The sequence below is a fragment of the Eucalyptus grandis genome, chromosome 9 (genome assembly GCF_016545825.1).
Source record: "Eucalyptus grandis isolate ANBG69807.140 chromosome 9, ASM1654582v1, whole genome shotgun sequence".
NCBI classification, from domain to species: domain Eukaryota; kingdom Viridiplantae; phylum Streptophyta; class Magnoliopsida; order Myrtales; family Myrtaceae; genus Eucalyptus; species Eucalyptus grandis.
Window position 1 is genome coordinate 553,632 of NC_052620.1, and position 14,171 is coordinate 567,802.

The 14,171-nt window shown below is 38.8% G+C and overlaps 1 protein-coding gene across 1 annotated transcript; it reads left to right on the forward strand.

Annotated features, from left to right (window-relative positions):
* The first annotated feature begins 11,496 nt into the window (after window positions 1-11,496).
* Window positions 11,497-12,753, forward strand: LOC104446495 (fe(2+) transport protein 1). The gene is made up of 3 exons (XM_039301851.1): window positions 11,497-12,037; window positions 12,098-12,336; window positions 12,448-12,753. The coding sequence occupies exons 1-3, from the start codon at window positions 11,497-11,499 to the stop codon at window positions 12,751-12,753; spliced, it is 1,086 nt and encodes a 361-aa protein (XP_039157785.1).
* The last annotated feature ends 1,418 nt before the right edge of the window (window positions 12,754-14,171 follow it).

The window sequence follows — 14,171 nt, forward strand, 5'->3', positions numbered from 1 at the left end:
AATTAAAATAATTAAAATTCGATTTTAAAAAAAAAATTAATTTAAAAATTATAAAAAAAAATTCCATTAAATTTGTATTGTATAAAAATATTTTAGCAATACCATTTTTAAAATATATATAAGAAATAAACTTTCTTAAGTTTAATTAAACGGCTTGGGTATGGGTAAGAAAATTTGCATTTCAATAAATGGGTCATAAATAGGTTAAATGGGTCGATTTTGGTCGGACCATTTTTGACTCGACCCAAACTCAACCCGACCCACCCGTTTAACGGGTCTAATGAAGGGTAATAGGTAGGCTATGGTGGTCTATGTTTGGATGATTTATTGGATGTTGCTTGATCTGCAATTTGGATGCCTTGGATGATTTGATTGCATGAATGTCTTGGAATGAGTTGCTAAATATGCCTATTAGGTCTCGATGTCTTCGTATAGTGGACTCCACACGCTTTTAATGACAGATAATATGTATCGATCGGACCTCTTTTGCCCTATCAATTGCTTGTCGGAAGTTCTACAATAATTTGTTGAAGTTGCTATGGTTATTGATTAACTGAATGACCTGTTCGGTTTGTCATTTTTACATGATATTTTGGGGAGTTGATTTCCATTACAACGTCTCCACGGAATTTAAACCTAATATTTAGTCCTATTCACATTAAAAATCTTGTGAATTTTGCATGTCATGTAAATAAGTAGGTTGCATGTGAATCAGCTGGGTTTTGCAAATTCGGATGCCAAACTGAACATCTTTGATAAATGTCTTTGATTGGCCTTGTTAATGCATTTCCGTTGCCTTAGATGCCTTCTAGACATTTGAAAACGACTTTTCAAGCTTTCAAATGACATATTATATGTGTAGATTGGACTTCATTTGCGACGCAAAACTTGTTCCAAATTCAAGTGATCTGTTCTAGGGTGTAACATTCTGCTGTTGTGATTGAGGCCAACCGATCTATTCAATTTCATGATTTTTTTTTTTTTTTTTTTTTTGTGTTGATTGCGGCCGGTGACCGATCACAAAGAATGAGGAAGAAGAAGAAGAAGAAAGGGAAAATATAAAATATAAAATATAAAAATATAAAAATATAAAAAAGTATTTAAAAATTTAAAGAAATGAAAAAAACAATTAAGAATCCTACCAAACACATTTATATCCTGATAATACAAATTTTCTATATCGGATGCCAAACTGAACATCTTTGATAAATGTCTTTGATTGGCCTTGTTAATCTGTTCCGTTGCCTTAGATGCCTTCTAGACATTTGAAAACGACTTTTCAAGCTTTCAAATGACATATTATATGTGTAGATTGGACTTCATTTGCGACGCCAAAACTTGTTCCAAATTCAAGTGATCTGTTCTAGGGTGTAACATTCTGCTGTTGTGATTGAGGCCAACCGATCTATTCAATTTCATGATTTTTTTTTTTTTTTTTGTGTGATTGCGGCCGGTGACCGATCACAAAGAATGAGGAAGAAGAAGAAGAAGAAAGGGAAAATATAAAATATAAAATATAAAAATATAAAAATATAAAAAAAAAAAGTATTTAAAAATTTAAAGAAATGAAAAAAACAATTAAGAATCCTACCAAACACATTTATATCCTGATAATACAAATTTTCTATAGTTACCAAATGTGTTCTTTTGTCAAGAAATTATTCCCGGAAACAAAACTAGAAAAAAACCATTTCTAATTAAAAATTGTTCCCGGGAACATAATAATTACCAAATGCACCATAACATGCCACCCACAAGAATGCATTGAGTAAATGAACTTTGGGGCTTATCTTTTGACACTAGATCGATTTTACAAAACATATGTTTGGATAATTGAAAACATTTATTAAGAATGTTAGAGATATAGTTATATTTAGGAAATTCATCTTGATATATTCTAATTTAATGTAGTTGATGTTTTGTTACTTTAAATAGTTAACCTCTAAAGCCTATACATGTATGCTCATGTACTCTTCATTAGTAATACACTGAATATTATATTTTTCCATCACTAAAATTCTCAACTTGGTATTAGAGTTGAAGTTCTTGAGTTTGAATCTTTCTATGCTTCATTTGTCTTTTCAATTAAACTTTCACTCTTAGCACATAGCAAAAGGTCAAATTAAATGTGAGGGGGAGTGTTCGAATAATTAAATAATAAATCACAATTTCATTAAATAGCTCGAGTTTTTAGAATAATTGGTAATGGTCTCACAAAATCTCACACAATATTTGAATATTTAAATAAAAAATCACGCTTTTATACGATAGTTTAAGCTTTTAGAACAATAGGCAATAATTCCACAAAATGTCAACTTAATATCAGAGTCATTCTTTTACGAGGAAGCATCCATTCAATTTTACACCAGTTGCATTGGCCGTGCACTATGGTTTTCACGCTCAATTTTGCAGCTGATTGAGACTCTTTCGCTGCTAATTTCAGATAATCGGCATCATTATTAGGATCCTGAAAATTAATTGTCCAAAGACGCCGGAATCCTCTCCACACGCCACCGTGTCTCAAACCCAGGAAGCCACCATTGTTCTGTGCTAATTTGGCACTTTCCGTCGAGTATTTCCGAAAACCAACCATGAACCGTCATCCTCCGGCGAGTTTGACCCAAAAACCCTGTCAAGAACGGAGATCGAACACCGTAGCACACGTCGCATGAGCCACCACCTCCAACGAACCACCGAGCCAGAGCCTTTTGGGAGTTATTTCATCCATTTTCATTGCTCATATTTACCAACGACCACCACCATCAACCTCCTGGAACTCCGACGAGTTGACTCAACTCAATCACATTGCCTCCGGATACTCAACACGCCCTCATGCGCCACCTTTGCTCTTTGCGCGTGAGATCCATGCGTTTGCTGTCGTGAATTTGGATAGGAAGAATGCAGAAGCAATTACGAACTTTCTAATGACGTAATTCCCGACTATTTCATGTGCACCCACTATTGACCCATTTTAAATTTTCAGAGAAAAAAATCGAATTATCCAATGCCATAATTTTCATATCCCCCTCCCACCAATCCCCAGAAGAATTTATTTTTCATTAGGAAGAGATCATGACGTGAAAACTAACAATGGCATCGCTGATTAGGTCAACAATAATGGCAGTGATTATTATGCTTCTTGCCACGAAAACATCATGCTATATGGTCTAAAGCTCATCTCTTTCACCGCGTAATTAGTCTCTCCTCTTCATCTAGTGCCCAGCAAACTTGAGATGATCAAGAGCACACCCAAAGACGACATGTGAGCTTCCTGGCGAGAAAGCCATAGGGCCATGTCTTGGTTCATTGATTTGAACATAGACGGCGACACTTCTGAACATGGAATGACTGATGAATGAAATGATAATGCTTTGACTAGAGACTTAATCTGGGTAACATTTGAGGGAAATCATGACAGCAAGAATGTGTGAGAGAAATTACTAAGATGTATTTTATGAAATCAGCATGATGATGTCTGTTAAGGTCGCGATGGCCTACAAAGACCTTATTGAGATTGGTAGGTGGCAGTGACTAGGGGTGTCCAAAAACCCGACCCGTACACCACCCAAATACAAACTGAATATGAAACAAGTTGAGTACATGTTTCAGGTCTTAATGTTATTCGGATAATGATTATAAAAAATAAATATATTTTGGGTCGAGTTAGGGTCTGAACATTGTTTGGCTCCGAAACACATTATTGACCCCAAACGATGAAACATATATGTTCTCTCGTCTCACCCAAACACTCATCCAAAGCCAAACACATTAGACCCTCATCAAGTCCAGCTTCTCCTCCCGATGAGGCGACGACCATGCCTTCTCCTTCTCGTCGACTCCACCGCCGCCCTCTTCTTTACTCCTCACATTCTAGGGTTTCACTTCGCGGTAGGATCTCCAACGAAGCTTTCGTCACCTGCCTGCGCTCACGACTGCTGGTTCGACATCTGCAGCCACCACTACACCCTCTCTCCTCAGCCCGCGCCGATCCTCTACCCAGCGCCAACCCTCGTCTCCCTTGAAAGCTTTTCTTGCAGCTTTTCTTCTCTCGAAGTGTGAACTCTCTCTGTCTATCTGGTTTCGCTATGGGGACTTTGGGAGCAGTGCTCAGATTCAGAAGTCTCTGTTCAAGGGAGTGGTTGAGCCTCCCGACCAGTCAAACCTCTCTATACGAGTTGTCTTTATTTTTGGTTTTGAGAAGAGACAGATTTCACAGGTTTACATTGTTTCCTTTTGCGCTTCTACCTGATTTTCACGAGCTTCGCATTCTTGCGGGTGGAATGGACTCAGGTTTCTTGTTTGCTCGAGGTCAAAGTCTGATTGTTTTCATAGGTGCCGACTTCCTTACAGACCAGATTTCTTCTCCCTTTTCTCCTTTTTTCTCGTCTGTGTTTCCAGATTGTTGAGTTGTCTATGCTTTTTAATGTTGTTTGGGGTGCAACGCAGATTAAGGTGGACTCATAATTGGTTGTCGCAATATTGGGGAGGTCGAGCAATTCCCTTCCGTGCTCATTGCGACTGACATTCTAGTTAGATGCTTACGTTTTCCTGTATTTTCTTTTACCGTGATGATTCCTGAATTGGCTTGCTTCATTTGGTGTTCTTTTTTCTTAAATGATATTGTTGGTGGTTCCATGTTGTTTCATTCGATGCATCTTGTGGGTTGTGGGTATCCAGGAAGTCGAGATTGGGCTTGTTGCGCGCTGGCACTGACTGATTACTTAAAATGGGTTGTGAACCTTTAGTTTAATTTTATGGAATTGAATATGTCTATAGTGGAGAAAAGAGCATTATATTGTCTGCGATTATCTTATGGCAGAGAATCAATTCCTCCCATATTAAACAAGCAGAAAAGGAAAACTAAATGAGATGACTAAATTGAAATATATCGAAGTTCCAAACAAGTGCTAAATCTAGAAAATAAAGACCAGTTCAGTGATAAGTACTGCAGTTCACCTCCATGAACTGTGTCTCCTAGGAGATGATTAGTTTAGGACGTCTTGGTGTCCTTTGTAAAAGTTAGTCTAATGTATGTTTCTTTCAAGTGTGCTCTGTTTGTTTATCTAGTTAGTGAGTTTCTCAGTTCTACTCCTTATTGTTCTTTGAAGTGCTAGATGCATCTCTTCACTTTTACAGTGCCATTGTCATGTTGGCTTTGTAGTATGTTGCTACTTTAACAGAACAGCTGGAGCAGCTGGCTGAGGAGAGAACCTCAGATGGGTTACCAAGGTCCTTCACACGTCTTTTGGAACTCTCTCTCATTTATTGTTGTTGTTGAATTAGACGAGCATTTCATCTTGGATTTCTCATTTTTGAACATCGGACTGCTTGTTGGACATTTTTCATATGAGTTTTCTGGTTACGGACCCTACGACATGGTCTTGTTGGCTGGATCACAGACTGCTTATTGTTGCCTCTTATATTCGCTTAGTAGGACCAGCAGAAAGAAGACTTTCACCATCGACCGTTTAACCAATTAAATATTGCAAGCTATTTTGATTTTTTTTTGTTGATTCCCTGGTTTCGTAGATTATATGGGAAGGTTTTCTAATCTGTCCAAATCATAGGCTACTAGAATGACCGTTGCAGTCACAACTTTTTTATGGTTCTAGAGTTACTGGTTCTCAGCTTAGCAACTTTCATCTGAAGCTGCTAGCTAACACTCTAGTTCATATAAGGCATGGTTCAAAGAAATGGATTTAATCTGTCCCGTGATGTTTGCTAGTGAAAGACTAAAACTCTTCCTTATTCACAGGAGTGTGTGGATCCGAAGCCAGATAGTTTTGCAAATCCAACATCAAATGATAATTTTACTGATGCACTCGAACAAAAGTTCAACTATCGGATGCTACACGGGGATGCATCCACAGTCTATGATGCATTGTTAGAGAAGCTGCTCGATGACAGCAGCCTGATTGGTGAAGGAGAGATCAGTGAAGAACTGGCCGTCAGTGACAGTAACATATATATGGAACTTAAGAGTATGTTTGGTCGTCTGAATTTCTAATTATGATAGGATTGGATGGGATAAGATATAAAATCTAGAGAATTTTAATATATCCTATCCACTACTTGGCGATTACGGTAATAAAGTTTGATATATTCACATCATATCATGTACATTATTAAGTATAAATGACATATTAGTATAAATAAACCGAAAATTTTATAAATGGAAATGGTAAAAATCTCTCACGACACTCTTGCTTTATTTTATTTTATTTTCCTCTCTTTTATTAATTAATTTCTTTTTATTTTTTCTTCTCCTCCCATCAATCTCTAATAAAATTTTATTAAATAGTAGATTGTACTAATATAACAAAATGCTAAAATATCTAAAATTTATAATTGATATATTGAAATTATTTTGTAAAATATAATTAAATTCGAATATTTATAAATAAAAATAAGATTATGTGAAAATAAATAAATTCTTATTTTTTGTTATATTGAATTTCTTATATTGGAATTCACATATTATTTATATAGAGATATAATCTTAATTTTGTTAATTTAAAAAAGTCTGTCATTCAAGAAAAAGAATTTTCCTATTATGAATGCTAGAAATCATATCCATCATTATCCCACCTCTCTCATGAAATATTTTTATCCAATTTATATCTCCCTTATATCCCTATTTATCCTGTCTTGAGCATGCACCAAACACAATATAAGATAAATTTTATTCTATCTCGAAATTTATCCTGACTATCAAACGCAACTTAAAAAGGCTATTAAAGATAAGGCGCTGACCTTTAAACATGTTCCAAACAACCACAAGAATAGAATGCTACTACGGAGCTGGGAGCTACATCCATCTATCTTTGATTAATGGAGGTTCTTTCTAGTGTTTGTTTGTTAGTCTTTTCTTTCTTGTCTTGTTCTTTTGGTAGTTCCGTCTTTCCTTGGGATCCCTTGGCACCCTTACACTCTCTTTGACGACTGTCTTCCTGAGTGTTTGTCCTGTCTGGTGCCGGTTATCCTTCCTTGTATTCTTTTGGCAAAATCAATCAAATTCGTACCTTTACCAAAAAAAAAATTAAAAGTATCTGATCAGGGAGCTGTGCAACTGGGACAAGGTGAATGAATTCGAGGAGCAACCCGCGACATTAATGCCTTCACCTGTCGTATGATCTTTTCCTCGCCCTGCAAAGATGTACAGATGATGGGAGGTTCTCCCTTGGAAGGGTTGAATTAGACTTTGCTCGAGTGCATGAGCTGGTCCCAGAAGTTGCAGACTCAGAAATGTCTAAAAGACCATTCTTCCAATGGGGAAATACTCGGTTAGATTCAAGCCAAGTCAATTAGCTCTTGGCCTCATAGTTACACCGCTCTGTTGCAGAGTTACATGTAAATTCCCGTGGTGACAGTACCTATTAGATGTTAGCAAGTTCACTTGAGGCTTTACTTCTACAATACCACTAAGTTTGCACAGCTCTGTTTTATCCATATATCTTATCCAGTCTTGTATGGTAGTACCTCACCATATAGCAATGATCTTTTTACCAAATTCAAATGGTGTTCATTCGGGGGCAATAAAGAAGAGGTGAGGAAGGGAGGAAAAAGGGGTAAACACAAAACCCGACTAGGACCCTACCCGACCCAACCCGAATTTCGCTTCGGTATTAAGTTTTTGGGTCAATTCGGATCGAATCGAAAAACACTACCTTATGATTTGGATTGGGTCGGGTAATGTCAAAACCCGACCTGACCCGACGCATTGACAAACCTTGTGGTGACTATGTTGCCGCAGATGAGTGGTGCTTGGAGGACTCACCGGCGGGTAATGGCAATGGCGAGAAATTATTGCAGTTGTTCTTTCATCAAGGTTTTTTTGGATAGAATTATTTGTTTGGGTATGAAGACAGAGTATGGTTAATTTTATCAACTAGAGGTTGCAGAGTTGGATTTTCAAATATAGAGGACGCAAAGTGATAGAGCAAGAAAAACTCAAGAATGGGTTTCTATATACCCCTTATTTTTTTCACCTACCAACAAGAACTAGAGGAGTAAGTAATTAACTGAACAACAATCCCAACCGATGATTCACGGCTCCGACCAAGCTCTTTTGGGTTTGCTCGAGCCTTTTTAGGACTAGGTCATTCTTTACACCATGACAAAAGGAAATTTCCTGAATTTAATCTCAATAGGACTCTTCGATTCTTAAGTTAGTATCGAAGGATAACGTAGGGAAAGGAAACTGGCTCAAGAGCTTTCTCTAGAAGAAAGCCAAAAAGCCAAAGAAAATGTGGGACCTCATCCTTATCATTTATATATCTTGACATAGTTATTCGTTACCATAAATGTCTTACTCCCATTCGTGAAATTATCAAAATTTGATCCATAACTATTCAATTTATCCACAGGGATGCGAGCCATTACCGTAACCCTATGAGCATGCTGGAAGCCACAAATTCTCTTCAGAAGTAGCAAATATCCGAATCACATATTAACCGGACTGTTCACTTATGATATGATTCAAACTCGTGATCTCATGAAAGGGCATCCAGACTCCTTTATCATTGGGCTATTACGCTCGACAATGGATACCAAACTTGTCTTCCAAGTAAATATTCGAGAATCTTGACTAGCCATGCCCCCACGTGGGCCCTCCATGATGATTGGATAAATCCTTTAAAGCATTTAAGATATGGGCCGGCCTACTTTGGATATCTTATCGGTTGGCTCAACTGTGGTTGGGCTTCTCCAAGGGGTCTGGTCGAGTTTTTTTTTTTTTTTTTTTGCTGATGGATTGAGGCCCAATCAAATGGGCCTGATAATTTCACCCCACGTCACCTATGACGAGCGGACCCCCTTCCCCGATTCATCATGCCATCTTCATGCCTTCTCTTCTCTTTTTCTCCTCTTCTTCACGTAACAAATTTCGGAAACATAATCAAAATAAAAGATACTTGGACGATTCCCTGAAGATGACAGAAAATCGACCACTTGGCATAGACTATTTTTAATCGATAAGAAGCCTTGGAAAATGGTTGAGTGATCAAAGACCAGGCCCTTCCGGCATGACTACTTCTCCCAAAGGTTGAATGTGATGCGTGCATTTCATTTCTTTGAACTCATTAGACAAATTTGAATGACTGAAATCAATGGATCGGATCAATCCTAAGTGATCCTGAGTTTTTTATATTGTCAAAAGAATTCCTTGATTCGATCACACTATAATACCCATTTACGAATTTCTTCCGTGTTGTATCACAATTCTACAGAAATGCATTTCGGATGAATTGATCAAAAAGTTAGATAGAAATTTTTGCAACTCTAGAATATAATATTATATATTAAGATAGGCTTTAATGTACGACATTTAAATGGAAAAGAATTTGTTACTTTCAAAGTGTGAAAAGACTACCTTTCTTTGCCAGAAATTAAAACATCTTGTTTGGCATCAACTTCAATGTATTTAAATGCACACCATACTACCGAAAAAGAATTGCACATCACAAGAATCACATTTAAATCTCCAAATAAACATACCTTAAGTGAAAGTCAAGATTCACAATTTCACACACACGGTAGCACTTAGAATTAAAGGAAACAAATGTTGACATTAACATACGATGAAACTAGAAAGGATTTGGACTGAAGATAAATTGCGGGAAAACGTGTTTTGTAATACAAAACAATAACACTTGGAGAACTTTACAAAAGAAGGATGATTAGGTCATTTTAGCAGGACTTTGATATGTAAATTGTAGCTTTGAAGATAGAAATATTTTTCTATCGTGGGGAAAAAATTAAGGCATGTTTTTGGTATTTTTCCTGCTTTGGTTTTTTTTTTTTTTTGCCGGTTGCCTCCAAAATTAAAAGCTGGGTTATTTGGATTAAGATCTAAACCTTTGCCCTTTGATTTTTGAAAGATAAATAATACTGATTTGGCTTAAGAGTGCTGCTGAGTTAGCTTATCGAAAAGAGAAGGGCTACCAAATTTGTTAAATTAGCTTCCACATATCGGAGTTTAATCGTTTGAAAAAATAGATCTTTACTAGTAGGCATATTTTTCCATGCTTGGAATGGGTCTTGTGTTGTATCATTTTAAGATATTTAAATTTAGTAAAGTTCCTTCTCAAATTGTGCCCATTTGGCTTGTGTGAGAACTACAATTTTTTTGTGTAGAAGTGATGATAATAATAAAATGTGATATATGAAGTAAAAACAATAAAATAATACATATGAAAGCAAAATATAATGATAAATACGTAGATTGAGTTGCCTTACGTATGAATTGCTCTAACAGAAATATTGTATACTTCTTTTTACTACATTCACTAATATTAAATTGAATTTAACATCGACTAATTTTTATTTATAATCTGATATAGTTTCTTTTCTCACTATCCTTTTAGACAGCACAATTAACAAATGTTGTATTCCATTATATATTGTATTTTACAAGAAAAATATAAATTTACTATCAATAGTATGAAGTAGACTCATGTTTATATAATTAGAGACATATCTCCATTAGAAAAAAGTATATGATGCATAATAAGGTCATACTGACTTGCAATTGTAAGTAAATGCGATGTACTATTTTATGGAAATTTAGCCTATTTTCGCTAAACCACCTAGTCTTATAGATACATATCTTTACTTACAGTATTTTCTCTTTGCCACATAACACGAAGTGAGTCAAATTGATTGAAATATATAATTAGGAGTATTTTCTCATTAGCAAAAAAGCATCATGTACGTGGGCCCCATGATTTTTTTTAAAAATACTAGAACCAAGTATATTAGAGAATTTATGAATATCCATCATGGACGTATTTCAACAAATTTGACGGAAAGATTTGTTAAACAACATCATGGACGTATCTTAGAAAAAAATCCTTTTTGTTTTGTTAATGATATAACACTATGTTCAAAGAAGGAGAAAACGAACAAAAAGAAACCGAAACGACATCCACCATGAGCAAAAAGAAATTAAAATAATTCGACTGCAAAGAAAGTTTGCATAATTAATGTAATTACATTATTTATTTCACTATATTAGACAAGATAGATGACGCTAAATGAATTCTTCTTTTCTTTTTATAAAACCCTTTAGATGGTGTAAATATTAAATTTTTTCATAGGCTGAAGCTAAAAAGGGTATACGAAACAAATTCGGAAAATTAACTTGCCACGTCATCATCAAAGTAAGTCCACGTCATCGCGCTTTTTTGGCTGCCGTCGTTCTGACACACTCCGCTCGGTGAAAAGCGAAGTTAAAATCACCGTAGACCACGCGGGCCCCCGCGCCGTGCACGAGCAGGGAAGCGCCTCGTTCCGATTTTCCCTTACTACCCTCCTCCCAAACCACGATTTACAAGCGAACCACGCCAGGAAGCCACGTGATTGCGACAGCAGTTGAGGGCATAATAGACATTTTATCGCGAAAAGTATGGGGGGATGATCCCGGCAAAATCTCTCGTCAGCCCTTTTTAAAACGCCCTGCGTCTTGAGTCCTCCGACGAACAAAAAGAACCAAAAACGATGGCGGACGCGTCCACCAATCGCCGCCGCAATCGCCCTCCGACCGCCGCCGCCGCCGCCGCCCTCCTCCTCGTCGTGTTCCTCGCGCTCGGCCTAATCCCCAATGCCTCCGCCGAGCCCGCCCCGGCCCCGCCGGCGCCGGCGTGCGGGGCCGAGTCCCGCGGCGGGTGCCACGACAGGCCCGAGGCCCTGAAGCTCAAGGTGGTGGCGATCGCGGCCATCCTGGCCACGAGCATGATCGGGGTCGGCGCCCCGCTGTTCTCCCGGGAGGTCCCCGCGCTGAAGCCCGACCGGAAGCTGTTCGTCATCATCAAGGCCTTCGCCTCCGGGGTCATTCTGGCCACGGGGTACATGCACGTGATGCCCGACTCCTTCGACGACCTGCGGTCCGAGTGCCTGCCCGAGGTCCCGTGGCGGAAGTTCCCGTTCACCATGTTCGTCGCGATGCTCTCGGCCGTGATCACTCTGATGGTGGACTCGTACGCCATGGCCTACTACAAGAAGATCAATGCCAAGATAAGCAGCAGCAGCGGCGGCGGCGGCGGGGGCGGGGATGCGAATGGTCAAGCGAAGGACGCGGTGGTGGGGTTAGAGCATGGAGGGGCCGATGCGCACCTGCACGGCGGCGCCGGCGCCGGCGCGATCGAGGGAGAGAAGGAGCAGCTGCTGAGGTATAGAGTCGTGGCTCAGGTGCTGGAGCTGGGCATCGTGGTGCACTCGGTGGTGATAGGCCTCTCGTTGGGGGCCTCCGACAATCCATGCACGATCCGGCCGCTCATCGCCGCCCTCTGCTTCCACCAGATGTTCGAGGGGATGGGCCTCGGCGGGTGCATACTACAGGTACGTCGATCTATTCCCGACACGACACGACACGAGAACCCATGTGTTCTTCAGTCGGCTACTTTCGGCTATGGTAGGATGCTAACACGAACGAGTGACATGGTTTGACAGGCGGAGTTCGGGCTCAAGGTGAAGTTTATCATGGCCTTCTTCTTCTCGGCCACCACGCCGTTCGGGATTGCGCTCGGGATCGGCCTGTCGAACGTGTACAGCGACAGCTCCCCGGCGGCGCTGATCGTGGAGGGGCTGCTGAACGCGTCGTCGGCAGGGTTGCTGAACTACATGGCCCTCGTGGACCTCCTCGCCGCCGATTTCCTGGGCCCGAGGTTGCAGGCCGACATGAAGCTCCAATCGTGGGCCTACGTCGCGGTCCTGTTCGGAGCCGGATTCATGGCCCTGATGGCTAAATGGGCCTAGCTTTATTTTTATTTACTTTTTCTAGTGAATTAGGTGTTTTACTCCTTTTTGTCTATTTCAAAATTCGTATGTTTAGAATCGCGTTGTTTTTCAGGGAGGGAATGGAATTATTGGCGGTGAAAATTTTCATTTATGGCGTCAATATCTCTTAAATCCAGAGAAATTTTGGTAGATATTCAATCGAAGTTCCATTAAAAATCAAGTTTGAGACTCGAATTCTTTTACGCGATAAAAAAATCCTGACCAAATCAAGTAGAATTAAAGTCATATCAAAACGATCTAGTTAGGGGTGAGCCCATTATAAAATAAATCTTAGTTTTCTTTTCTTTTTCTTTTTTTTTTCAAGATCCAAAGCACAAATCTTTATGATATGTGCGTACGGTTTTTAAGTAAGCTTCGACGTAGCACCAAAGAGTCGTTGAATTTCACTCAACCAATGGAATAAGAATAGCAGGGACCCAAGTTAATAAGCAATCATCAGCTGCCACTGCACATGACAGACATCACACATCGCTGTACCAAAGAAGGCTACTCATGTAATAGACCATTAATATTTTAAAATATTTACATGCTGGTCCAAGCATCCTGAGTTTCTTTTTATAGAAAATATTGAAAGCGTGTCTAAATTTTTACCCACGAAAGGGGAAAATGACACAAATAATTTCTCACTTTAATCAAATACATAATGTGATTTATGAACTTTTTATTCATTCAACGTGATCCTTAGACTTTAGCTTGATATACAATATCGTTTTTGAATTTTTAATTTTTCTCAATGTGACCCCAAGCTTTTGGTATATATATTCAATCCAGTTTCTAAATTATATGAAAATGTTTATTATTGTCCTTGAGTTTATATAAATGGAAGGACAATATTGAATATTCATATCATTGATAGACTAAATTGAACATGTTAAAAAAAACCTAGGAACCACATTAAATAAATTACATTTTTAAGGATGACAATATACCTTAACCTAAAGTTCATTATTACTTTGAACAAATTACAAATTCAGGATCACATTGCAAATTAAAAGGCTTAGAACTGAACTAATCAAATTTTGCCTGCACTTTCAGCATGCCACGTCATGTCTATCACTGAGGCGAGGAATGGCGTGCCCTATCCAAATTGAACAACATCAGTACACCCATTGCTCCGATCACTAGCTGCACGGGTTTGCAATAGATCTCAATGTTGCTTTAGGCGTGTCCGATCATGCTCGCGTCCATGCTTGCTGCATTTCTGGAGTCCGCCTCACCCCTCGCCTGCCTTCAATCGACTTTCCAAGTTTCCTTTCCGCATTCATCAGTTCGGCAAGTGATGAGAATGAGCCGATTTTCATGGAAAGAACCCGCAATCATCGACCTGTCAGAGAGACGAGCAAGAAAGCATCTGAAGTTATGAGGGGACAACACAA

Bases quoted from the DNA above. Each gene is read 5' to 3' on its own strand.
- LOC104446495 (XM_039301851.1), top strand. From the start codon at position 11,497: ATGGCGGACGCGTCCACCAATCGCCGCCGCAATCGCCCTCCGACCGCC. The intron at 12,038-12,097 runs GCGGGGGCGGGG...TAGAGCATGGAG, and splicing joins CAGCAGCAGCGGCGGCGGCG to GGGCCGATGCGCACCTGCAC. The intron at 12,337-12,447 runs GTACGTCGATCT...ATGGTTTGACAG, and splicing joins TCGGCGGGTGCATACTACAG to GCGGAGTTCGGGCTCAAGGT.